General features: G+C 46.0%; 1 protein-coding gene across 1 annotated transcript in view; it reads right to left on the reverse strand.

Annotated features, from left to right (window-relative positions):
- The window catches only part of xkr7b (XK, Kell blood group complex subunit-related family, member 7b), a gene marked incomplete at both ends in the record, with an annotated part of 51679 nt that extends 25854 nt beyond the window's left edge, over nucleotides 1-25825 (reverse strand). Inside the window, one exon of the mRNA XM_080468738.1 lies at nucleotides 25215-25825. Coding sequence (XP_080324864.1) covers nucleotides 25215-25825 — 611 coding nt within the window. The remainder of the gene's footprint in view (nucleotides 1-25214) is intronic.
- Between the last annotated feature and the right edge of the window lie 652 nt (nucleotides 25826-26477).

Here is a 26477-nt window from a genome sequence, read left to right on the forward strand (position 1 = left end):
AGATACAGTCTCTCTGTTCGAGAACAGGAAGTCCTCCATACAGACCGTGAGGACAGACTCGACGTCTTGGAGGGTCTGGTGTCGCTTCAGCTTCCAGTTTCAAACTTCCACTGGTCACTTTTTCACCACAAAAGATACTTTCAGCTCTACTTATGTCCGTATTTGCTTGACTAAAGACACTGAGGAGGTTCATGGGATTAGGACGCCCCCTGGTGGCCTCCCTTCAGAGGTGTACCAGGCAGGTCCAACAGGGAGGTCAGTCCAGGACTCTGGAGAGATTCTATCGCTTGGTCTGGGAGCAGCTCGGGGTTCACCAGGACTTCTCTACTCTCTATACTACCATGGATGGATGGATGGATGGATGGATGGATGGATGGATGGATGGATGGATGGATGGGCTTTAGAGTGGAGAAATTTGAAAACGCTGCCTCGGTTTTGACGTGTGGACGGACAAGACGCACATTAGCTGTAAACAATGATGCCATGGCCCCGCCTCTCGACCCAATAACCCCGCCTCCTTCTCAGTGACATCACTAACAACAACATGGCCGACGACCTGCAGAAGCTGCTGATGCTATTTGCTTCAATAAGGCCACATGCTGGATTTGTCGGTTTCTTTCGTGCTCCCTGTCTTCTCTGCTTTTGGAGTATTCCTGTGGCAGAGTGACAGCGCCATCTATAGGCCTGGCATATGTACCACATCATTTTGAGTCATTTTCATGGTGGACGGGAATCTTTTCAAGAACGACGGTGACAAAAAAGATTGTTTAGGTTGGTGTGAACGGGGTTCTATAATCACAAAGGGCCTCATAACCCCCGATGAACTCCCCTCCCCCCCCAAAAAAATAAATAAATTCCCGGTGGAGGTCAGGCACCCCCGGGAAAAGTTGGGCATGACTGCTCTGGAGAATCACAAGTTTTAGAAGAAAGTGGAAAAAGACGAGTTGTGGATCCCACAGATAACTCGGGATGGAGAGTCACAACACACACTCAGGTGCTGAATATCAGCCCAAGATGAAAGTTAAAATGGATTTAATCCAAACAAGGGGGTGAAAGGTCAACACTAAGCAGATCAAACGGTGTAACGGTGATGAACGTATGTTATGCATCAAATCATGGAGACTTTTATTGGCGTAACCCCCGGGGTTCTGAAGAAATCTGCCTCCTTAGCGGCTAAACGCTTCTCTTTGTTCACCAACGAGCTGACTAACTCCGTCTGTGCTCTGTGGGGTTGTTAAGAGTCTTTCAACCAAATAAAGCTGCCTGGAAATTAAAGAAAAGAAAAAAAAAGAGAAGAAGTTAATCACTGATCCAGAAAAGATTAAAAGGCCGTCTCCTGCTGCGGTGGAACCGTGGTCGGGCGATGATTCTTGGCGAGCTGCTGCTGACAGCTGACACCTTTCACATTACTCCCCGTCTTTTCATCAACTGTTAAATAAAATAAAAATAATGAGTCGGAGAGAAGATCACCTGCTCTTCACGTCACGCCAGCGCTTACAGTGATTCACTTACAGAAGAGAAACTCAGATTGCAGAGGAAGGCTGCGCATCGGGAGAACATGCAACAATAGTTTACTGTTTGTTCATTTATCATCTTGATTCTTGTGAAAACTTTGTGACCGAATGGAAAGATCACATTCTAGTTGTGTTTATATGGATAAAAGCAGAAAACAAGCCCCAGAAAAAGGTCATGTTTAACATTTTCTAGTGAAAACATGTCGTTGTTTGTTTCAGGAAAGTTTTACATCTACATGGCGACGTTTTGAAAAGGATGTCCAATTCTGCAGAAACACTGAAAACTCTGTAGTTTCCCTGTTGGGCCACTAGTTGATAGTTTTAGTACTGAAAGAACACACACACACACACACACACACACACACACACACACACACACACACACACACACACACACACACACACACACACACACACACACACACACACACACACACACACACACACACACACCAGAGAACAACGAGCTCTAAACATTATCAACAGGAGAACACAGACGTTCTAGTGGACAGACCACCAAGTTGGATTGTTATTACGGTGACTGTCAAAATAAAACTACCAAGTTGGATTGTTATTACGGTGACTGTCAAAATAAAGCTACCAAGTTGGATTGTTATCACGGTGACTGTCAAAATAAAAGTACCAAGTTGGATTATTATTATGGTGATTGTCAAAATAAAACCACCAAGTTGGATTGTTATTACGCTGACTGTCAAAATAAAAGTCCCAAGTCCAGGAGAATAAGGACTGGGAGTCATGACACCACGGAGAAAACACTGTTCTGATTGTCTCTACTGAGCGTGTGCAGAAGGACTAGTTACTAACTAGCTAAAAGGTAAATGGATTTCACTCATATACAACTTTTTAACCACTAAAAGTCCAAAAGTGCTTTACATCACATTCACCCGTTCACACACACAAATACACACAAATCGTTTTCTAAACGTTGCTGTGTGAAAACAAAACTTTTTCTGAAACGAAAACACAAACATGATGCAACGTAACTTGAGCTGTTGTCATGTAAGCAGGGTCTTAGGCCACACAAGCCAAAACAATCGTTTTTCTCCCCGGCGTTCTTAAGAAAAACATATTCCATCCACACGTTACGATGAACAACATGATGTAGGACATATGCCAGGCCTTTAGGGGGCACTGTGACTGAACAATACCCCCAAAACACAGAAGAAGCCACAGAGAGCACCACAGAAATGGAGAAGACGACATGGAGAACACTCCTGCTCCTCCTCGTACTCCAGACATCCAACATGTGGCCTTATTAAACTGACTCGCATCAGTAGCTTCTGCAGCGCCACCTGGAGCAGCTCGTCCGCCATTGTTGTTTGTATGAACATCATGAAATCTCAGAGTTTGTCAGGTGACGTCATCGTTTTCCCGCAACTGTGCATCTTTGCCTGTCCACACGTCAAAACCAGCATTTTCAAATGTCCCCACTCTGGAACCTCGCGTCGCGCCGTGTGGATGAACGAGGCGTTTACGTGAAACGGCGTTCTGGTTGGACGGAACCTCAGTGTCCCAGAGAACCGATCAATCTATCTGTGACTGTGTGTTTCAACACGTCTTCTTCAAGATCGGAGGAAATCAAGCCGTTTGCAGTGAAAGCAAAGTGTTTGAGTGAGGAGCTGGGAAATACAGTCTACAACTAGTGTGTGTGTGTGTGTGTGTGTGTGTGTGTGTGTGTGTGTGTGTGTGTGTGTGTGTGTGTGTGTGTGTGTGATACTGCTGACAGTGGGAGTATCTGTAGCCAGGAGTCACATCTTCACTGAAAATGTCACTGTTTGACTCTGAAACACACACACACACACACACACACACACACACACACACACACACACACACACACACACACACACACACACACACACACACACACACACACACACACACACACACACACACACACACACACACAGAGGCGTCTGTCTCTTCACTTCCTGGTTTTTCTGTCGGAGTGAATCTCGTTCTCTCGTCTCACTTCCTCACCGTCTCCTCATCCATCTTCCCGTTTGATCTCCTGCTTTGCATTCTGGCTCTTCCTCCTCCTCCTCCTCCTCCTCTGTCTGTCTCTCCTTCCACTCCCGTGTTCCTTCTCTTTCTCAAGCCTCTCTCTCAATTCTCCGCCTTCACCTCCAGCACCCCGTCCTCCCGTCTTGTCTCCAGCCCTCGTCAGCGAGCCGACAGCCGGGTTTGATGAGGCAAATGTAAATGTCAGGTCGTGTTTCTTCAGAGGAAACACAACGAGACTGGCTTTAATAAAGCCTCTGGTCAGAATCAAAGGGGTTTCCACCAGCTCCTCTCAGGGGCTTCAAGTCGCTGCGCTCACGCTGTCACACTGCCGTTAACATTTCCACCGCCCCTGCGCGGGCCTTACTGCATTTCCACCGCCGTGCGGTCAAGAACAATCACACGTTAGTGGAGGAAACTTCCAGTTGTGTTGCTTTGGACCAGAGCTGCTTCTGCGTTCACGCCGACGTCCCTCCACCTGTTCTCTCCAGAACCAACACTAACGGGGTCGCGGCGTTTCTTCTCTCCAATCAAAGTGCTCTAGAAATAAAAGATGGAAAAAAAAGAAGACGTTTCCATGGCTACTGGAAGTGAGGACATATGGGGCGTCACGTGGTTCCAGAGCAGCAAACACTATTCTGCTGCCTTTAGATTCATAATATCGGAGCGGCAGCTTGTTTCCTGTTTTCTGTGTCACCGTTTGACCACATCTGACCTGGAAGTTTCCCACAATGCATTGCTCATTGGACTTCTCAGGCCTGTGTGTTCACACGCAAAGCACAGAAATGCTGAAAACGATGTAGTTTTCATGTTGGGCCGCTAGATGGCGCTGTTGGCTGCTTTTGCGACAAAATACTATAAACATTAAGAATGGGACTGTAGTCCCAGGAGAATATAAACTGGGAGTCATGACATCGACTGAGCCGGTGCAGAACAACTACCGTAATTTCTGGACGGTAGAGCTGAGTCGGCTGAATATAAGCCACACCCACCAAATTTAAAAAGAATGAAAAAAAAAGAAAGGTCGGAGTTACGTGATGCACCTAAAGGCATCACTCACGTATCGGCGGCATGAAGCCTAAAAAACCATAGATTAGCCACGTCATCGTTTAACCTGCAGGTTTCAAAGCTTGTGAGAAGAGTAGCAGCTTATAGTCCAGAGATTACGGGATTTGCTTTGGCCGTGGTGTGCATGTGAGCGGCGGCGTTTCAGAAAAGTTGCGTTTTCTCCCGTTTGCACTGAGAGGGAGTCGGCGCGTTTTCACGAAGTTGCGAGGTGAGTCTGGGCATTTTTGCAAAATGTTTCACAATTAGTACCAAAAATAACCAGAATCTCAACACAAAGTCCGTTTTTATGAAACCTTCTGCAGCAAAACAGTGAAAAATCCACAAAACTGTGGTATTCTGGGTGTTTTTACAAACTCCGCCTGACGACTTGGAGTCACATCTCAACTGGGCTCATGTTTTCTTTGAGATCGTCACCGTTTCCTCGGCGGTTTGGATCGGAGCCTCTTGCCGGCCAGTTTTGTTTGACGCCCCTGGTTTAGGCTCCACCCCTTTCTTGTGACAAGTTGCTTTTGGCCGAACCAGTAACCAGAGCCGCCGCCTCTTGCTGAGGCCAAATCCTTTCCAGGAGTAAAAACTTGACTTATTCAAAATGCAATCAGATATTCCAGAGTAATGGAGTCGCGTTTTAATTAAATCCAACTCTTCAGCCGTCAGCTGACATTAAATCTCTTTCATGAGCCGCCATCATAATGAAGCTCCTACCGGCTGATTATTGTATTTGAGCCTGGAAGTTGGACATTTAGCGAAGACACTATTCAGCCATAACATTATGACCAACGACAAGTGATTATTTGTTCTTCCCCTCATCATGGCTGCTGCTGGCGGAGGGATACATCAGGCAGCAAGTGAAGGTTCTGTGCTCAAAGTCAGAAGCAGACAATGTGAATATGTAGAGATTGAACCCAACGCGTCAGAGCGTCTTCAAGCCTGCAGCTCTTGTGGGGCGTTTCTGGTCTGCAGCGGTCAGGATCAGCATGGAGGCAACATGGACGCTGTGCTTCGTAATGTTGTGGACCTGCTGCTAACATCTGGGTCGCTGTGGATGTATCAGCGTATTGATCCGAGCAAAATATTGGAAAAGCATTAATTTCTCTCTGAGTAAATGAAAATCAAGCAACATCGTCATGCGAGATGACATTCTACTGCTGTTTAATGTTTCTACAGTCGATGACTCAAACAACCGGGCCACCGGCTGGAGCAACACATATAAGCTTAGTTATCACTGATGAATGTCATGTACATCTAAAACTACAGGAACAAGCTGGATAAACATGAACTGAGGTTTGATGGGAGTGACCTTTTGGTCTCTTATTCATGTGATGTGCTGAGATCAAGTCAAGACCAAGATGTTGGTAAATGTGACCTGTTTTGAGTACCACACTGGTGACATGTATATTTCAATATATGAGTTGCTTGTCAGTACAGCTCATGTGGCCAGCAACAACCAAACAACTACAGTCAGTCTGGGAACTACGGTACATCAGTTAGATCGATCACATTACACTGCAGTAACTGGAACGGCGGACAATATTTGATCATCTCCGATGCTCTGTGAGCCACCATCACTTCAGCATCACTCATTGTTCTTGGGAGCAGTGCTGCGGGGATTTGAACCGGTGACCTGGGCTGTTATCTCTGTTCTCCCAGTGAACGAGGCGCAGAGAAGAAATGGGAACATCGTGACCCGCAGCCGAGACACCAAAGTCTTATTGGCTCAGATGGCTCTGTGAGCACTTACTTACAAACGCAAAGGATTATGGGAAACTGGGACTTTCGTCTTCCCCGGGTCTCCGCTGCAGAGTCATCCAGTTGTGTGTCTGCCGTCCTCATGCTTGGTCTCTAATCCCTCTCATCTAGAACCTTCCTCTTCCTGCTCCACACTCGTCATCAATCCCTCCTCCAGCTGAATCATTTCCCATTTTCCACTTCTGTCTCACTCTCTTCCCTTCGTCTGCCTCCGTCCTCTCCTCATCCTCAAATCCTATCATAATTGCTCTGCCCACAGGAGGACCCAGCCTGGCCGGACTCCCGCCGGCTGCATTGAGCTGCAGTTAGAGAGCAGAGGAGCAGCAAAGGGAGGAAGACGTAGGGACCTTTGTTTTCCCTTCAGTCCGACCAGCAGGGTTCACTGCTGCCCAGGAAATCAAAGGGAGCGCTGCCTAATGCCTCCTGTTACAAGGATGTGGCAGTCAACTCATGAAAGCAGCAGGTGCTACGCGTTCGCCAACTCGTCCATGAAGAAGCACAAAGTGGAAGGACACGTTTTTCTGACAAAGGTGTTGTTGGTCCTTTATTTTCTTTTTACTCTAAAGACAATGTGAACCTGGCTACGTCTGATGCCTCGTTTACACAACAAACAAATAGCGAGTGTATCTGCAAAAGTTTCATCACCTTTTGGGGGGTTTGTGGTAAATAGTGGCTCCTGCTCATGTGCCTGTAAACCAACATGGCCGACCCGTAGTGGTTTGACTATTCTAGTTTCATCGTCCATGTCAGTAGTTTACTAGTTGAGACTCTCCCCTCATAGCATCCGATTCATCTTCAGGCCACTAGAATGTCGCTTCGCTCCATTTTGTTCTCTGCACAGACATCTGTGTGGTTTCCTTACAAAAAACAAGCAACAGCGCCTCCTGTGGCCTGGCAGACTAACTTCATGGTGTCAGTTTGCTGCTGCAGTTTAAAACACTTTCCTTTAACAGATGAGGTGTCGTCAGGTGAAACGCTGTCATGGTAACAGGGCCAAAGTGAAAGTGTAAAACACTGAACTGCCCTGTGTTTGAATGGTGCTCTATAAATACATTGGCCGGGCCTCGAACCCGTTTACACGACCACGGAGTCAGAAAGTTTTCCCCAAAAGTTCCAGCTTGGGAGCCATTTTCAAAGAAGTTGTGTTTTCAGTGGATCTGAGCGCCGTCGCCATGGAAACGATCTCCTTAGATTATGAATTCACTTCTTTGTTTTTTCCGAGCCGAGGGTGTTTTCCAGGTTTCCAGCTCAGCCCAAGTCTCGTTTTGTTTGTGTGAATGAAGAAGTGAGCCTTTAATTCATTAAGCGCCCGTCTCTGTTTGTGCTGTAATTGGATTGGGAGGGATTACGGGACTGTGTGTTTGGTGGTCTGTATTTATGAGCCTCTCAGCGTTACAGGTCAGCAGCTTTGCATTAACCCGTGTGAGTGTGAGGGAATTTCTTATTACTGCACGGATCAGTGAGCATACACACATTCAGGTGTACTTTAAAATAATTGGCTTTGTTTTCCCCCGTGTGTGTGTGTGTGTGTGTGTGTGTGTGTGTGTGTGTGTGTGTGTGTGTGTGTGTGTGTGTGTGTGTGTGGACTGACCGCCCATGTGACCAGGAGCTCACCATCCCCAAACAACACAGACAAGAACAAATTGAGGAAAGGGAGAACAGCAGACATGAAATATTGATGGATTAAAGAGGTGAGGAGAGCAACTAAAACCAAGAGGAGGGAAACAGAAAGAAGAGAAATGAAGGAAACAAACTTCTGGTTACAATGACTTTTCCTCCCAATCTCAGATTATGGCTGTTTAGAGATTATAAGCAGAGCGAGTTTTGTTATGAACAGTTTTGTGGCTGTGAGGTAAAAACAGAAAGTTTCCAGAAGAGTGGCGGCGACTCGGACGACCTCGTTCCTCCACCTCATCGTCTCTGCTCCCCTCCATCCATCTCTCCATCCCTCCCTCCATCCCCCCCTCCCTCTATCCATCCCTCCATCCATCCTCCCTCCCACCCTCCCTCCATCCCTCCCACCCTCCATCCATCCCTCCGTCCCTCCATCCATCCCTCCCTCCCTCCATCCCACCCTCCATCCATCTCTCCATCCCTCCCACCCTCCATCCATCCCTCCGTCCCTCCATCCCTCCATCCATCCTCCCTCCCACCCTCCCTCCATCCCTCCCACCCTCCATCCATCCTCCTTCCCTCCCTCCCTCTATCCATCCATCCTCTATCCATCCTCCCTCCCTCCCTCCCTCCCTCCATCCCACCCTCCATCCATCTCTCCATCCCTCCCTCCATCCCTCCCACCCTCCCTCCCTCCATCCACAGAGAGACAACGAGACTGAGATGAATATCGGGACGAGTCAGAAAGAGGTTAAGCTCTCAGCGCTCAGGCTCGTTCTCCTCTTTCTCGCCATCTCATTCCCTCGTTTCCTCTCCCTTCTTTTTTCTTTCATTATCTCCTCCCTCTTTCTCACCGCGAGGTAACGACGTAAAGTTTTTCTATTTTTAAGTTTTTCCCCTCCTTTTAAAACAATCAAACCTGGAAACTAGCGTTGGACCAATGCAAGTATTATCAGGTCTGATACTGCATGGAGTACTGGTACTCATAAAAGTATTCCGTCAGCAACATTGCCAGATGTCCACAGTACAACACCAGCAACTCACTCAGCAGCAGCGTTAGCCTGATGTCGCTCAGTAGTTTAGCGTAACTCTGAGGCGTGCTACATGCTACATGCTAAAGAGTTTCTTGGCTCACACACCAGCGATGCTACATGCTACATGCTACATGCTCAACTGACCCTTCCCCCAGACAGGAGGAACCGCAGCCTGAGATATAAAACTGCCAGGTTCAAGAAGTTTTTTAAACAGCGAACTATAAACACCATGCTCTGTTTTAACATATTTATTCTGTGTTTTAACAAATTTATTCTGTGTTTTAACATATTCCCACTTATTCTTGCACTGCATTTTAGGCACCTCATTTTATCTTCGGTTCTTTTTGTGTGTTTTATCGTTGACCCTGCATCAAAAGTTCATTCTGCAGTGCCTCTCTGATGTAAATGATGAACGACAATAAAGGTTATGTATCTATCTATAAAGTTTTGGGGCTCACACAGCAGCGATGCTACATGCTACATGCTATAGAGTTTCGGGGCTCACACAGCAGCGATGCTACATGCTACATGCTATAGAGTTTCGGGGGTCACACACCAGCGATGCTACATGCTACATGCTATAGAGTTTCGGGGGTCACACACCAGCGATGCTACATGCTACATGCTATAGAGTTTCGGGGCTCACACACCAGCGATGCTACATGCTAAACATGATTAAAGTCTGACCGATACTCTCATTAACTCGGTCTACAGTCTACAGTAGCGTAGCGTCGATGCTATGCTCTGCGCAATGCTCTGCGCTATGCTACTACAGACTGTAACGCTGTTGGCGGTGACGTAGCATCGAAACTGCGGCTGTGCAAACGCGGTTCGTGACGACACAAATCCTTCGCATAGCATTTGCATATATGGATGAATTAGGCTTCATGGTATTCAGTAAGTACTCGTACCAGTACTACACAGTATCGACAAGTGGCTAAAGGTCAGTACTCCTGGTTTAAAAAAGTGCTATCAGTGCTTCCCTGAAGAAAACATGAAAGCTTTCTCCTCTTTCCGACTTCACTGCTTCTGTTTCATTGGTTTGGATGATTATGGGAGTTTGTCTTTTTGTTCCACGTCGTCTCCATCAGGGACACGTCCTCACACTCCTCTCTCTCTTTGGAATGGCGGAAACATGAGGACTCTCCCTCGGCACAAGTATTTCGTCTGTCAGTGTGATAAAACACGAGGGAACAAAGGAAAACCGAGAGGGAGGAGGAGGTGAAGGAAAGAGAGAGAGAGAGAGAGAGAGAGAGAGAGAGAGAGAGAGACAGAGAGACAGAGACAGACATACAGACAGACAGATGGACATGTAGAGACGCACAGGAAAACATGGCAGATTTAAAATGTCAGCTCTAATGTTTTTTTCCGCGTGTCAGGATTTCCAATCTGCAGCCACTTTGAGTGACGGAGGGGGGGTGGGGGGGTGGAGGGGGGTATAACTTGTTTTTTTGACAGGAAACAAAAGACGCTACAAAACAGAGCGTTTAAATCAGTCGCTCTTCAAATTGCTGGAAATCTGCATCGGAAACTCAGAAACATATTTCTAAATTTGTGATTCACGTCCAGAATGAATCTTGTTCTTATTAAAGATCCACACGCGTCTCCTCAGGTCGGACCTTCCACGAGTGTTTGGAATCTGGTGGCAGTGATTTGCTTCTGTGAAGCTGCAGGAACAAGAACTGAGGTCGATGACAAGTTCTGGTGAAGATCAGTTCTTCACTCTGTGGTTTCAAACCAGAGCATCAGAAGACCTCATGAGGCTCCTCAGCTCTGCTTGACAGAGCGTCACTGCCAAATTAAATTCACTGTTATTAGTGGATTTATTACATCTAACAATCTAGGAAGATGCTCTATAATCTGGATGTTAGGGGAGGAAGATGCTCTATAATCTGGATGTTAGAGGAGGAAGATGTTCTATAATCCCTCAGCAGAGCAGGATCAGCTCCTCTGGGCTCCACACGTCTCACCAGTCCACTTGTGAACTCTTAACTGGACACTGAGCCCATTACATTCATATTACATTCATATCCAAACACATTAGCTCTAATAAAGCCCACATCTCTCGGCGGACGCTTCATCCACAGCAAGACAGAGCAGCTGATTTGTTTCCTCGGGAGACGGAGGTCAGCTGCTGCAGAGATACTCCTTCTTCACTCTCTTAAACAGCTCATACGCAAAATTCCATCAACACTTTAAACAAGTGGGGAGGTGTTTCCACTGCCGGTGCTGAAAGAGCTTGGATTTCAGGCTGTGTGAACTGGTATTGTTACATCAGCTCATGTTTTATTCTGGAAGCAGGAGCTGCTGGGGTTTAACAGACGGTTCAGATCCAGAGGTTAGGCTTAACCAGCCACAGATCTGCTCTTTTTCTCAGTCTGCTGCTCTGTGGAGCTCAAAGGAACAAAGGAAGGCCCAGCAGGCCAACACTGATGAGCAATTAGCCAGCAGATGGATCAGAACCACGGAGAGAAGAACTTTAAGCTGCTGGATGTGTGAAGAGAATCTGCTCAGTGGGACGACACCAATCTGGGCTGGAGGCAGTAATAATGAGATCAACTCTGACTGTACATGAACACACTGGCAGTATGTATTCACTCATGTTCTATCCAGCCTATCCGAAGTGGTAAAATAGAACCACAAGAACCTTAAAATTCAACATTTAAAAGGCTCATATTCTGTAAAATCCACTCCCTAAAGGTTCTCCAGCAGTACTACTCGTCCCCATACCTGGACTGACGTCCCAGAAGTGAAGACAGTCTGTCCTCTCTGTCCCTGGCTTGTTTCAGGTTTTAAAAAGTGTGTTGCTCCAAGCAGCCAATCAGAAATCAAACCCTATATAGTGTCATCGGGGGTTTAGCCAATCCCAATCAAGATTGGCCCTCCCTTTGACTCCTCCCACAATTAGGCAGCTCTGCTCTGGCACATGGCACCACGAGAGGAAGTACTTCCTCCTCTTCCCAAGATGGGCATGTGTGGGCGGAGCCAGTCCAACTCACACAGACACAGCAGATTCTGAATGTAGCTCCTATGATCCAATATTCAAATGAGGAAAATCCAGGAGGAGCTAGAAACTTAGAATACTGAAGGTTTCTGGACCGACCAGACCAGGAGGAGGAGGAGAACAGGAGGAGGAGGAGAACAGGAGGAGGAGGTCAGGAGGAGGAGGAGGAAGAGGAGAACAGGAGGAGGAGGAGGAGGAGGAGGAGAACAGGAGGAGGAGGAGGAGAACAGGAGGAGGAGGAGGAAGAGGAGAACAGGAGGAGGAGGAGGAGAACAGGAGGAGGAGGAGGAGAACAGGAGGAGGAGGAGGAGAACAGGAGGAGCTAGAACCTTAGAATAAAGGCTGTTGTGGCGCAGAGAATATGTGATGAAAATGTCAGAAAAACCAATAATTACTGCAGAAAATGACAACAATCTCAACATAAAGCCAAATGCAATGAAACCTTCTGGTAAAAAAAAAACTACCAAGATGGATTGTTATTACGGCGACTGTCAAAATAAAACTAATAAGTCCCAGAATTTGATTTCAAAAAGTGGTGTTTTCAGTGACTCTGACCACCATCGTCGACGCCTAAAACGCCACGAAACTTTTGCATTTTTCACTTGAGAACGTCGTGTAAAGGAGGTCTGGTTGTCTTGGTCTTATGGCAGATTTTCTACTAAAAAGCTTCAAACATCGTCTGTTTGAAAGCTAATAAATCTAAAATCTGTCGACTTTACCAAGCAGATCGCTTCAGACGAGGTGGCGATCTCTCAGAAAGTCCCTAGGAGAAGAACATTCTGATTTTGGACTCATGATTGACGCCTGTAGGACCTGGATGTGTGCAAAGGAGGTGGATTTATCAGTTCAGAGTAGAAAACCAAGTGTTGGAGGTAGAAAACATCTCCAGCAGCAAAGCAACACCATGACGCATCGAAATGAGATGAAGCAGAAGAAAAGAGAACTAATCTTCAGCTGTAGCATCTATTTCCATCTCTATGATCGTCTCAATAGCAAAACCAACACGGAACAGGCTGCGATGTGGTTTATGATGACCAGGAAACGGTCTCCAGCCAATCAGCAGCGGCAGCGTCAAACACAAAAGCTTCCCGCCGTAATTAGAGCAGTAAATGGAAAGGAATTGTGCGGCTTTCATCCGAACCGGCGTACATCTGAGGATTCACTCAGCACCAGTCGGAAGAAAAAACAACCCGAGGAAACATGGGAGGACTGGAATTATAACTAATATCTCAAATCTCTGGATACTGAAGTGATCGAGGCCCTAAAGACGTTCTGGAGAGACAAAAGGTCCTCACACACACACACACACACACACACACACACACACACACACACACACACACACACACACACACACACACACACACACACACACACACACACACACACACACACACACACACACACACACACACACACACACACACACACACACACACACAGAGGAGAATCCAGAGAGACAGATCAGAGAGTGTGTGAGTTCAGAGAGCTCAGAGAGAGAAAACTAGAATCCACAGCGATACAACTGTTCCTCTGGGCTTTGAACAGAAAGTTCACACACTCGAGGAGGACGTGTCTGAATGTGTTTGTATGAACCAAAGACTGTGTGTGTGTGTGTGTGTGTGTGTGTATACCTGCAGGGTACACGCTAATAACATGCACCACTGGAGCGCGCTCAGAGATAAACCAACACACCCTGTGCAGGCCTCAGTCCATGTACTGACCCAGATTACGATATCTACCTATCTGCATATTCAAATCCATCTAGAAGAAGCCCTCCATCACACACACACACACACACACACACACACACACACACACACACACACACACACACACACACACACACACACACACACACACACACACACACACACACACACACACACACACACACACACACACACACACACACACACACACACACACACAAAAGGTCGATTTCCAATCTCGACCATCGTCCTCCACAATAAAAGAGAAGTAGAAGCTTTAGAGGTTTGAATCTTTGGGTTATGAACACGTTTCTTATTTCATGGAACTTTTCAATTGGACTCATTGTGTGGACTCATTGTGTGGACTCATTGTGTGGACTCATTGTGTGGACTCATTGTGTGGACTCATTGTGTGGACTCATTGTGTGGACTGACACACTTCACTCCAACAAGTGGACATATCGTCTGTTTAGTTCTTCAGACGGTCTATCAGTCAGTCAGTTACTGACTGAGTCATTTCGTCAGTTGCTTCATTCGTGGGTCAGGTTATCTATTAGTTATTCATTGAATTAGTCAGTAGTTTCATCGGTCAGTTAGTGAACTTTACAGTCAGTTTTCTTGTCAGTGATTTACTCAGTAGTTTTATTAGTTAGATACTTTTTTCCGTTAATCATTGAATTAGTCAGTAGTTTTATCTCAGTCGGCTATTTTGTCTGTCAGGTTGTCTATTAGTCATTAAATTAATCAGTCAGTTAGTTAGTTGGTTATATTCAGTAAATTCTTTTACTCAAGACGTTACTGGAATCCATCGTTTGGTTATTTCATTTATCCGTCGGCAGCCACTGGTCCCTCCTCTGACTGGAGTTTTCAGGATTTTCTTTTCCAGATTGTTTTCGCTGAAGGTCGAGCATCTTATGACCGACGATTCTCCACCTCGGTTTTATTGTTTGGCCGTCACCTTTACGAGCCTTTTGACTTTGGATTGATTTTGTTGTGTGTTGAAAACGTCCAGACTGAGGAGGGAAAAGGTCAGAAGACACTGTGAGTTCGTGTCCACATGTCCAAAGTAACTGTAACTGTCCAAGAGGACGTGTGGACAGATTGTCCCTGCGGTCTGTCGTCGAATGGAGATCAGATCGGTAGATCAGGTGGAAACCATCCAGCAAAGATGGAAACAACTGTTCACTCTCATAAGGTTTTTATTGTGCTTTGAATATATAAACACCAAAGAAGAAAACTATTCTGAAAATCTTTGTTTGATGCAGTGATCATCATCTGTCTTTGTGATATTTCCTCTCAGAGCACTATGTTCCAGCAAGCAGTGGTTTGTAAAGTAATTCTTTCATATTCCCCCGAAAAAAACGTCAGCATTAACAGGATCCATTAGTTGTACACATGTGGCTCTCTGGATATTTGATGCTCAGTTTTATTTTCCCTTTCCCAATCCGAGATGATTGAATCTGTTGAAATGATGTTGATGCTGAGTTTGTGAGCACCTGAAGTGGAAATCTCCCGACAAGATGCTCGATGAGTCATTTACTGCTCCGATGGGTCAAAATTCAAAGTGTTGAACATGAAGTTGTCATCGCTTTTATCTGGTACCGTGCAGATCAAAACCTGGACAAGAGTGTCATGTAGGGACGCACCGATACCGATACCGATACCGATACCGATACCGATACCGATACCGATACCGATAGCGTACTCGAACAAGCTCCCCGACGCAACCCAGCGAGTACTGTATTATGTAACGTCGTGTGTGTTAGCAGCACTTATGACGTTTTTTCCACTATGTATAAGTACCTGGTTGCAGGTACTGCCCTGGTACCAGGTACTTTAAAAAGGAAAGTATATAAAAAGGGCAACACAACGACACATTTCCTCCCTCCTGTGGCCTCAGTGTGTGCAGGTATGTTCACCATCATGAGTAAACATCACGCCTACATACAGAAACAAACTCAGCGAGTTTGAAGAAGGGATGAAAAACTGATTGTTTGAACTTAAAAAAGAAATATGTAAGCATCAGTGCTGATTTCAGGGCGAGAGAGAGAGAGAGAGAGAGAGAGAGAGAGAGAGAGAGAGAGAGAGAGAGAGAGAGAGAGAGAGAGAGAGAGAGAGAGAGAGAGATCGGATGACGAAGGCAGCGAGCAGGAAATGCTAGATCTCCACACACACACACACACACACACACACACACACACACACACACACACACACACACACACACACACACACACACACACACACACACACACACACACACACACACACACACACACACACACACACACACACACACACACAGGAGGTGATTGACAGCTCCTCCAGGGCTGCAGTTAAATATTCATCGCAGTGTGACGGAGCGACAGACAGGCGAGCGCCACACCGGAGGGAGAGACGGGCGGATCATCAAAACTTCCCTCCAGGCATATTTTGATTCATAATCAATAACTCTGGTAAATATTGCATTAACCTGCGGTGCACTTCTACTTCTACCCCCCGGATTCTGAATTCCAAAAAAGAGAGGTGTTGTGAAATTGGCTGCTGGCCACCGCGAGAGGGAGGAACGTTTCTGAGGTCCGGCCGTGGACACGCAGTGGCCGGTGGTTTAAGACATCGTGCTGAAGGACTGACACTAACCAGGGTGCAGTCTGTGGTGAAAGCAGGGGAGGACGGGAGAAAAGGGTTGAGAATAAAAGCTTGAAGGAATAAGAGTGGTGACACAGCGTCAGAGGGGGTTTGGATCGTCTGGTTTACTTCACCCTGGTCCAGACCGAGGCGCCGTGTCGATGACAACGTTTCAAACTTTCTTAGCGTATTGAGGGTCTGGTTACGTGACCACGGCGCTGGGAGCCACTGAAAACGCACCTTTTTGAAAACGGCTCCAAAGATGGAACCTTTAAAAAAATGTGCTCTGACTCCGTCTCCATGGAAACGGGGATAAACCCAACTTTTAGAAAATGCTCAGGCTCATTTCTTCTGCACGTGCTCAGTAGAGCCAATCAGAACCAAGTTTCCTCTGTGGTGTCACGACTCCCAGTCCATTGTTTTCCTGGACTTGGTACTTTTATTTTGACAGTCACCATAATAACAATCCAACTTGGTGGTCTGTCCACCAGAATGTTCTCCCGTTGTTAATGTTTAGAGTTCATTGTTCTCTGCTCTGTGTGTGTGTGTGTGTGTGTGTGTGTGTGTGTGTGTGTGTGTGTGTGTGTGTGTGTGTGTGTGTGTGTGTGTGTGTGTGTGTGTGTTTTCAGTGCAACACCTCCAACTAGTGGCCCCACATGGGAACTACATCGTTTTGCACCATTTCTGGGAAAACAGGCATCGTATTCAAAATGTTGTCATGTCAATGCAAAACTTTTCTGAAACAAAAACATATAAAGTTTTCACCTACATTGGGGCCTTACATTGGATTACGATTAAATAACATTTACAAAATAAAAGGTTCTTTTTCTGAGAATGAATGAAAGTGCTTCATTATGACAACCTGAAAAACAGTGACTTACATCCGGGTAAGTCTTTGTACAGAGGATGTAATAATGGCTTTTTATTGGATAAAGAAGAAGTGAAAGAAAAAAAATCAACTCAGAATCGAAAGTATACTTGATTCTACTTAAAAAAAACAAAAAAAAACCTCCCTCCCTGCCCAACTTTAATCCTGCAGCTGCCTCTCCTGGTCAGATTTGAGAAGAGATTTCTATTTGTTCCACTAAAAACAAACACTGGAGCTTTAAACCACCTGCAGAGGATCAGAAACACACAGACTCTCACGCCGGCTTCACTTCAAGTGCACTGAATCAATTAGTTATCATGTCATCTGCCCCCGCCAGGTCTAATGATGCGTTCAGGAGCAGCTGAGAGGCTCGGAACTTTCCCCTCCTGAACGTGAGAAAGCAGCTGAGAGCTTGTTGACACGTCTGTGACCCAGAACCTGGATGTATTTAGATCTGATGGCTGTAAAATGAGCCTTTTCTTTGTCCTTGATATCATAAACGGTCCAGAGCAGCGGCCTGCTCTTCAGCCAACCTGCAGAGGCTCCCTGCAGCTCCCACAGAAATATGTGGAATTAAACATATTTATCTGAAAACCCGTGCAGCTCCAAGAGGCTCGTGGCTCAGGAACCATTTTTCAGGTGAGATACGCTCGCTGACTTACACTGCAGGTGATAAATGTTGATTTTTCGAAGCACCTCTAACTGTTAATAAATCCAAATAAAGAAAGGCCTCAAAGGAACCTGGGGAGTTCCTTCAACAGGAAACATAACGTCTGAAAACATCTAAAGAGAGTAAAACAGCTCCTATAAAGGTCTGGTAATGGAAGAAAGTCTTATAATAGTCACATTCTTCTGTTATTCTGTTGTTGTTTTTTTGCTTCTTTGCTCTGTTGTGTTTGTTTGTGTTTTAATTTCATTTCATTTTTGTTCCAACATGTCCAAAATAAACTTCTGTCAAAAACAGATAAATACAGATAGAACGACTAAAACAAGTGACACAATTAAGTTATGATGGATTAAAGAAGCCAAAGAGGAAAAAAAAGAAAAAAAGATGGAATTATTAAAACTGCTTCCATCGTTAAAGAAGGTAAAACACCTGAAATCACTAAAACACGACGACATTTCAAGTGAAAACTTTTGAAAACGTCCGTTTATCTGACACACACACACACACACACACACACACACACACACACACACACACACACACACACACACACACACACACACACACACACACACACACACACACACACACACACACACACACACACACACACACACACTCTTGATACGATATAATTGTAAATCCATTTATATTGGAGTTTATCGCAGTACAGAGACAAACTCTGAGGTACCAGTTAGATTCAAATACAAAATGAAAACTAAAACTCTTAAAAGCTCAGAATCACCTGAGCTCTTGTGAATGAAGTGATATATTACAGCTGGGAGGTCCAGGAGACGCGGAGAAAAGGCCACAGATCAAACAGACCAGCAGTTTTAGTGACGTTCTGTCGATCAGTCACAGAGAAAGGAGAATGAAAAGTTAGAGCTTGAGGATGAACTTCTTCGATTCAGCAGCACGGCGGCTGCCAGGGAGCCACTATGGCTGATGAGCTGTGGCCGACAGGCCCCGGGTCCATTTGGACCCCATTCAATTACTCCTCCTGGACTGAGGGATCTGGTCCGGCACCGGCAAGAACCGACTGGAAAGAAAAGTCCAGTCAGGAGCGAAGCTGCTGGTCTGTCACTGAATCGGTCCGTACAGACTGTGAACGCACCGCCGACACCAACGGGACAAATCCGACACTGCGAGACGGGATCATAAGTCAGAACCGTCAGACGCTTCCTCTTTCAGAACCGCCGGTTGGAGGACGGCGAGACCATCACCTGATTTGCATACTAATTAATGTCAGTGAGATCATTAGAGACGGAAACGATCCAATGTCAAAACAGTGACCCAGGTTTCTATGTGGCTCTGGATCAGTTGTTTAGAGCGGGTCCTCTTCAGAGTGCAAGACTATTGGTTAGTGTGGTACTACTCCAGTCTCCAGACCACTTCTCCAAGCTCTTGGTCTTGACTCTGTCTTGGTCCCTTTAAGTCTTGGTCTTGGGATGCTCTGGTCTGGGTCTTGACTCGGCCCTTTAAAGTCTTGGTAATATCTTGGTCTTATCATGGTCATGGTCTTGGTCTTGATTCGGTCTCTGGCCTTCATTGTCTTGGTTCTGGTCTTGGTCTTGGTCTTGGTCTTGACGCTTTGGACCGTGGCAGTAATATTTCACATTCAGCTGAAGAGCTGGAACTGACCAACGATCGCACAGGGAGGAAATTCAAACTCCACCGGTGACGAGCTTCAGTCCTGAAGATAATCCCGCCGTGAGGAGACGACCCTCGACCTCTCAGGCGCCTCATTGGTCAGAGGAGCACGACCTTCACATTGAACATGTCCACAGCAGAAAGTGATAAAACGGCAGCGTGAACTTGACTCAGAATCCAGGCCTGCCGTTAAACGGCGCGGCGCGGCGCCGCACACTATCGGCTTTCTATTTCCTCACACGATGGTTGAACAGCGAGAAAAGAAGAGTCAGCTTGACCTCCGCCTCGTGTTTTAGGCGAGTAAAGCCAAACCCTCGGCGCTGGTGTCAGTGTCGGCTGATCAGGACGACGCGTGTAAAACCGACTGTAATCACCACAAGCAGCTCTGTTGCTGATTTACATGGATTTATCCTTCAGTGACCGACAGCGACGAGCAGCAGCGTCACACGGGAAGAAGATAGAAGTCGGGAAAAAAAACCCCCAAGGATTTGACTGTAATCCGGCGAAGGCTCTGCCGATGTTTGCTCAAGCCGCCTCGTCGAAGGTAATTTCATCTGGGTGGAGTTTCTTTATCAGATGTTTCACAAGAAAAATAGAGGATTTTTCTTTTTACAAGGAGCTACAAACAGACGAGCTGGCAGTTCCCCATCCTGGGAATGGAGACGTTTTCATCATGGACTCAGATTCACGGCAGAAAAAAAAGCCTCAACGACAACATGATGGAGAAAAAGTCTTATTTTGTGATTATTTTCTCAGGTCTATAAAATTTGTCCTTAAATGTTGTTAACTTTATATGAAAGCTGTTAATCAATGACAGACAAACACTGTCATTTCCTGTATTATCAAGTACTTGAGTACTTTTCTCTCATTGGAATTTTGTTCATAATGCAATTAAATCTGCAACATATAAAGAAATTAACTATTTTCAAAATCATTAGTTGCTGCTACTATTGCTACTACTCAACTGTATGTATGTATGTATGTATGTATGTATGTATGTATGTATGTATGTATGTATGTATGTATGTCAGCGCTGCTCGATTATAGAAAAAATCATAATCGCAATTATTTTTCTGAAATATAACTTTAATTCTTTTATCACTAAAGGGTTGATATATGGGATTCGTATATATACTGTACAGGGTTGGGACGGTTACTTGAAAAATGTAATCCGTTACAATTATAAATTACCTGTCAAAACTAGACTTTAGACTTACTCTGAGTACTACAATATAAAGGTAATGTACCAGAATACTTTGAGCAGACGACACGTTCTATTCTTTCTTGTCTTTATTTATGTTTGCTGGTGAAGTAATCCAAAAGTAACAGTGTGTGTGTTGACAAATCTTCCACCAGCATTCACAAACTGCACAGAAGAGGTTTTGAACCATCAACTCTCAGGAACACATCAGGTGTCGAACACTGATTTTTTTTTTTAAAGAGTCAAAACCACAAAACAAATAAAGTTTTCAATTATTCAAGTGTTCGTCCTCAAAACAATTTCTATTCAAGAAAATGAGCTCATCTTGTTCAGAACAAAGAGAAGAGAAGTGAAGGTGAAGAGGAAACGTCCTGTAAGTACCAGCAGGAGGTCACAATGACCCCCCCCCCCCCATGTCACACCTTAACAAAGATATCCTGTCATCCTGCAGTCTTTCAAATAGCAAAGTAGAAAATAGTTATTCAAAACCATAAAAAATCAGGGCAGAATCAGCGCCTGATTCTAAATCACATTATGTGACTATAAAACTGCATCGCTTGCAAAAGTAACAGAAAATATGCCCTCTTATAATAAACATCAAATATGTTCCCTGTGCATGGTAAACTGATAAACATCCAACAGACAAGAGATCAGGACTCCTTCTATCCAAAAGTAAATTAAATAATTATAAAATAAAAAAGTTAAATTACTTACAATATGAGACAAAAGAAAAGTTTGGATTCTAAACAGAACATGGGTCTCTCTCTCTCTCTCTCTCTCTCTCTCTCTCTCTCTCTCTCTCTCTCTCTAACTAATGTTAGTTTATCAGGCAGTATAAATGACTGATTGATAATAACTGACCAACCCGCTACTGACTCAATGAAGAGACTTAAAAAAAAAAGTTATGGCGCGTTTCGCCCCAATTAATCCCTAAAACATGAGTTCCTCTAAAGGTCTAGAGAACCGCTGACTACCATCCACACTAGTAATGGTACTGGCAGGTCACTGACAGGTTAGCGAGTTAATCAAACTAGTTGACAGAGTCCAGGTGTGTGTCAGTAAAGGGGAGCGGGTTGTTTCCTACCTGTTGATGTTTGGTCAGGTGAGACGTTGACACACCTTCACGGCTGGGGGACATAATCCCCACCGTCCAGAGAGGTGAAGCGCCTCCTCTCACTTCAAAATAAAATGATGTCGGAGTTTCTTTCCCCGGAGCGGCCATGACCAGAGCCGCTGCGCCGGGAAGTGTCGCTATGCCGGGCAGTGGACGGCGCATGTGTCAGCTGCATTCTACGTTATTCGATCTGATTTTCTATTTAATCCCGCTCAGCAATCCCAGTTTTTCTCTAATATAACTGTAACGAGATTACACATTCTTTTATGTACTGTAAGGGATTACAGTTACATTATTTGTGTATCCTAATTATGTAACGCTGTTACATGTAGCCCGTTACTTGCTCAGGTACCCCCAGTGCATGTTTTTGGGAATGTGGGAGGAAACCGGAGTACCCAGAGGAACCCCCCCCCCCCCCCCCCCCCACACACACACACACACAGGGAGAACATGCAAACTCCACACAGAAAGGCCCTGGGCTGGATTTGAACCCACGACCTTCTTGCTGAGAGGGGAAAGCTCTAACCACTGCGCCTTGTTTCTACAACTCTTTTCACACAGATACACTTTTTTGAAAGAAAGAAAGAAAGAAAGTAGGACACATCTGTTTCTTAATTTATACTTTTAACATTATGCCATATTATGTCAGCCTTTGTAAATAAAAGCATAACACAAAGTATTTTAGCATTAAGGCTCGTATTTTCAATGTGTGAAAATTCAGGGAGTGACGATTCTTCCAGGCGGACTAAACCTTCTTCATATATATAAATGTAGTGGAGGTGCAGGGTGACCCATCCAAGATGGCGTCGTGTTGCAACGTCAGCTCCAGTAGGCAGCGCCAGTCAACGAGGCGTCTCTGTGTATTACGTCTATGGTCATGACTCCCAGTCAATTATCTCCTGTAACTCGGTAGTTTTATTTTGACAGTGACTGTAATAACAATCCAACTTGGTAGGTTTATTTTGACAGTCACTGTAATAACAATCCAACTTGGTAGTTTTATTTTGACAGTCACTGTAATAACAATCCAACTTGGTGGTCTGTCCACTAGAACGTCCGTGTTCTCCTAGTGTTAATGTTTAGAGCTCATTGTTCTCTGCTGTGCGTGCGTGTGCGCGTGTGCGTGTGTGTGTGTGTGTGTGTGTGTGTGCTTTCAGTACTAAAACCACCAACAGCACTGACTAGTGGCCCTACATGGTAACTACATTATTTTCAGCACAGCCTGATGCTCTGTTAACACCGGCTGGTTCTCGCTCTCCAGCGCTGAGCGTCTTATTGTTGTTCATTAATGCAGTTCATTAGGAGTCTGCATGTAATTACACTCGTGTGTGAATTCCCACATGCTCCATTTGGAGATTAGCTGTTGTAATGTGAATCTCTATTTCATTTTCCAGTCTCCTCCATACCTCTGCAGTTTCAAAGGTCAACGGTCAGCTGCAACGCCACCGCAGGACTCCTCACATCTTCCTGCACAATCACCACCAGAGTCGTCCTCCGTCAGCCAGTTCTCCCTCCGATCTTCGCTTTTCATTTTTAAACAGACCAGTTATGAGGGAGAATTCAAACTTCAGCTCAAAAAGTTTAACTGAAGTTGAAACGGAACAAAATGAAGCAGAAAGTAAAATATGTGTGAGTTGTTTTCATTATTCATCATATTGGATCTTCTTATTTCCTTATTCATGTTCTCATGTCGCATTTTACAATATCTGGCCTTTATGTAGATTAATTAAGAGATATTTGGGGCTTTTAGCTTGAAGTACACCTGCGCAGTTTCTTCTTGAGTGGGTCGGACTGGAAAATAATAACTTGTGAAAGTAGAAGAAGTGGGTCTCAGACATGGTCACAAGTAAACAGACTTCACTTGTATCACCCTTTTCAACTGTGTGAGCGTTAATCACATTCACACACACATTCACACACACATTCACACACCAAGGACCCGCAAGGCGCCACGGGAGGCGTTTGGGGTTCAGCGCCTTGCTCAATGACACTTCAGCATGTGGACACGGGATGGGAAGGGAGACGGGCCCCGGCGGGTTTCTGAACTCAGCGCTCCTCGCTGTGAGGCGCTGGCGTTCCGTGAGGTTGGACCAAAGGTCAGAGAGCATCACAGAGGAACCGGACGCTGGGAAGCTTCTCCGCTCAGTTTCAATAAAACTGAGGAGCAATCATTCAAAATGCTTCTTTCCTAATGAATCATCCACTTCAAATCTCATCCTTCTCACTTTACAACTTCAGGGACAAACAAACAAACAAACAAACAAACAAACAAACAAACAAACAAACAAACAAACAAACAAACAAACAAACAAACAAACAAACAAACAAACAAACAAACAAACGCATCATTTGAAGATGAGCAACACGACAAGCAACCAAAGCAGAAGAGTTCAAAGCCACAGAGGCTGGATGAAAGTCCTGTGGAGGAAACGGGAGCCGGCGCTCCAGAGATCCAGAGATCCAGAGATCCAGAGATCCAGAGATCCAGAGATCCAGAGATCCAGAGATCCAGAGATCCTGTCACGTTCAGAACCAGAGGTTTACATCGCAGACACTTCAAGTGGAAACGCAAAACCTCCACCGCGTTGCGGGGGCCGTTCACACAGTCACTGAAATGTACTTTTTTTAAAAACGGCTCCCATGGTGGAACTTTGGGAGCTCCGTCTCCATGGAAACATGACACTTTCTGCAAACACCTGGTCTCTGACCGTCTAGACAGAGGAAACTCTGGTACCAACAGATCTACTGCACATGCTCAGTAGAAGGACAGTGTTTCCTCCGTGGTGTCATGACTCCCAGTCCATGTTCTTCTGGGACTTGGTACTTTTATTTTGACAGTCACTGTAATAACAATCCAACTTGGTGGCCTGTCCACTAGAATGTCCAGGCTGACTGGGAGTCATGACACAGTGGAGGAAACATTTCTTATCTACTGAATCTGATCTAATGTGTAGAAAAACTATCAGTGCAGCAGCAGCATTTCTTCCTTCTACTCCAGAGAGTGTCGTTTTCGTTTCCTCGGAGGCTAAATGTTTTCGATAAGTTGTCTTTTTTTAGTGGCTCCAAGCTTTGTTGCCGTGGAAACGGGCGCCTAAAATGCAAGGAAAGTCTTGCGTTTTCACTTGAAATCGTGTAAACGGCCCGATAGTGTAAATGAGCTTGTCAAGGGAAAAAAAGACCATTTTTATTTCATCTCGTCTGGCAAGAAGGAAAAAAGCCACACTCCTGCACGCGCCAGGACAATGCGCACACACACACACACACACACACACACACACACACACACACACACACACACACACACACACACACACACACACACACACACACACACACACACACACACACACACACACCCCTCAGCGGGCTTACCTCCAGACCTGCCCCAGCTGGAGGACGTGCAGCACGGTCTGAAAGACCCACATGCACACGGTGCAGCACCTCCGGGGGCCCCCGGCTCTCTCCGCCGCCGCGGCGGGCGGGACGCAGGTCGTGTACACCGGCGTCGCGTTCGCCGCGTTGCCCGTCGCCGCGTTGCTGTCGCTGTCCTTGGTGCTGAACGCGCTGTCGCCCGCCGCCGCTCCGTCCGCGCCGCTCCCCGCTCCGTCCGCGCCGCTCAGGTCCGAGTAGTCGTACACGAACCAGCGGAAGCTCAGCACCTGCACGACGGCGGAGGGCACCACGACGAACACCAGCGTCAAGCCGAACCACCAGTAGTCTCCCCGCAGGTAGTAGTCGGCGGCCAGCCACAGGTCGGTGGCGCCGTCGGAGAAGAAGACGAGCAGGGCGCAGAGCACCCAGCAGCAGTCCAGCAGCGTGTACGGCTTCCCGCCGCCCGCCGCCACCGCCGCCGAGCACCGCGGCCGCCCGGCGGGGAGCCCCGGCACCGGGCCCGGCCCCGGCTCCGGCTCCGGCTCCGACACGCTCCTGGGCGGGATGTCATCCTCCACAGACACCGCTGCTCCATCCGACTTAGCGGCCATGTTGGTTAGGAAGGGAGAGAAAGACAGAGAAAAGAGGAGGGGAGGCGAGAGAGAGAGAGAGAGAGAGAGAGAGAGAGAGAGAGAGAGAGAGAGAGAGAGAGAGAGAGAGAGAGAGAGAGAGAGAGAGAGGGAGGGGGGGGGGGGATTACATCATAACTAGCCTCATCATCAGCCAATTAATTCCGAGGCTTCATCACTAACGCAGCTTTTAACGCCGTGATGTTTTCAGCACATCCACATGTTTCTGCAGCCTTGGTCCTCCCATGACATCTGTGTCTGCAACACACACACACACACACACACACACACACACACACACACACACACACACACACACACACACACACACACACACACACACACACACACACACACACACACACACACACACACACACACACACACACACACACACACACACGGATCACTTTGCATCATTGAGAAGAAGCTCGGTTTGACAATGAATCCGCCTCAGGGGAGGAAATGTTGAATGTGCGTTTTACTTGGAGTACACATGATATTCGACGAGCACCTAGAACACTATTTTTGTTAAAGGACAAGTACAAGTGCAAATATTTTGCTGCTTTCAGATACCCAGTACAGATACCAGTACATATTGAATGCCATTAAACCTAATTTATAATCAAGTGCA

This window comes from Lipophrys pholis (assembly GCF_963383615.2).
Source record: "Lipophrys pholis genome assembly, chromosome: 8".
NCBI classification, from domain to species: domain Eukaryota; kingdom Metazoa; phylum Chordata; class Actinopteri; order Blenniiformes; family Blenniidae; genus Lipophrys; species Lipophrys pholis.